The sequence below is a fragment of the Monopterus albus genome, unplaced genomic scaffold, assembly GCF_001952655.1.
Source record: "Monopterus albus unplaced genomic scaffold, M_albus_1.0 scaffold18.1, whole genome shotgun sequence".
Taxonomy (NCBI): Eukaryota; Metazoa; Chordata; class Actinopteri; order Synbranchiformes; family Synbranchidae; genus Monopterus; species Monopterus albus.
Window position 1 is genome coordinate 885,303 of NW_018127898.1, and position 1,407 is coordinate 886,709.

The 1,407-nt window shown below is 45.8% G+C and overlaps 1 protein-coding gene across 1 annotated transcript in view; it reads right to left on the minus strand.

The window, feature by feature from the left end:
* The window catches only part of kdm5ba (lysine demethylase 5Ba), a 20,403-nt gene that overhangs the window by 2,608 nt on the left and 16,388 nt on the right, over positions 1–1,407 (minus strand). The window contains 5 exon segments of the mRNA XM_020593205.1: positions 8–282; positions 285–372; positions 815–973; positions 1,070–1,249; positions 1,351–1,407. The exon segment at positions 1,351–1,407 is cut by the window's right edge and continues 17 nt beyond it. Coding sequence (XP_020448861.1) covers positions 8–282; positions 285–372; positions 815–973; positions 1,070–1,249; positions 1,351–1,407 — 759 coding nt within the window.

The following is a 1,407-nucleotide window of genomic DNA, read 5'->3' on the forward strand; positions in this document are numbered from 1 at the left end:
GCTGAACTCTGTGCTGCCATCGCACTGTTCGCTCGATGAGGAAGCGCAAGGCGTCACCTTCTGGGAGTCTAACCCGAATCCTCTGGAGTGAAGCCAGCAGGGGCAGGACCTTGTCCAGAGGGGGTTTTCTCGACTGCTGACAAAAGGGGCAAAGCCAGGGTTGGCCATACTCAACGTCTGCGCTCGTTTCCACACAGCCACAGTGGAAAACGTCTCGACACAGCTCGCACTGCACCATGACACCTGAGGGGGCCTTCTGGCAAACACAAACACTAAGTGCACTACAGTTTTCAGCAGCTTTGATTCATTTGAAGCACGCAGAGCCAACAGGATCTCCATCTCCCTCTGGCGGACTTCAGCAAGAGTAGCCATCTGTGAGGAGAGAAAATTAAATGTAGAAAAATTAAAACCTGCTGTCATTCTCATTCTGCTACCTGATACCAGATTATGTCTCATTACCAACTACCGTAATTAGTTAAACTATCAAGTTAACACCACCACACTGTGTTGGAGCAGTAGGGTGCTGACTGGTAACAGGTGAATCATCATTTGACCATGCAGCTCTTAAAAGTTCAACAATACAGGGACAGACATCACATTTCAATGACCACTATCTGCCAGGTGAGGCAATATTGAGCTTTCTGTGTAGGAGTCCCTTAGTTAAAATTGAAAGTCTGCCTTTAGTGCAATTTGCAACATGATTAGTTTGAATCAAAAAAATTGTCCAACAACTTGGCAGTCCTGATTATAATTATTTTAAATACAATTTCACTTGCTGCTGTAGGAAAAAAATTAAAGAAGGTAGTGTACTCACAGCAGAGGCAGAGTCCTTGCTCTCAGAGAGCGCTCTCTCCACATCACATAGAGACTCTAGTTTTGTTGAAGCCTTTTTACTGATCTGTAGAGCCTCTTTTAGTTTTTTAGAGCGTGACTTCTGATGCCAGGTCCCTATGTCACAACTGGGGCAGAGAACCTGAAAACATAAAAAGAAAAACACACATAAACAAAAACATATTTTATTGGTCTTGACAGGCATAGGTGAGATTAAAACACTAATGTCACAGTTTACCTCAAGGAGAGAGAAGGTGGAGTTTTTCAGTAGGAATGTCTTTGCTGCGCTCTCCTTCCAGCTCTGAACATCGCTGATGAGGGCCTCCAGCCGACTCAGTGGGTCCAGCTTCACTGGGATGCCCTCTGCTCTGAGAACCAGCTCAGAGAGGCTGTCCAGCACAGGAATACGTCCCCCAAGCTGAAAGTATGCAACCATAACATTTTTAATCCACACTCCTCCTCCACTGCTCTTTGGCCATGCGTTAGGTGCTGAAGGGCTAAAGTGCAAGTACATTTTACCTGGAGTGCTTCGGCTTCGTGCAGCCATTTTTTAGCCTTGGTGACGACATCCTTCAG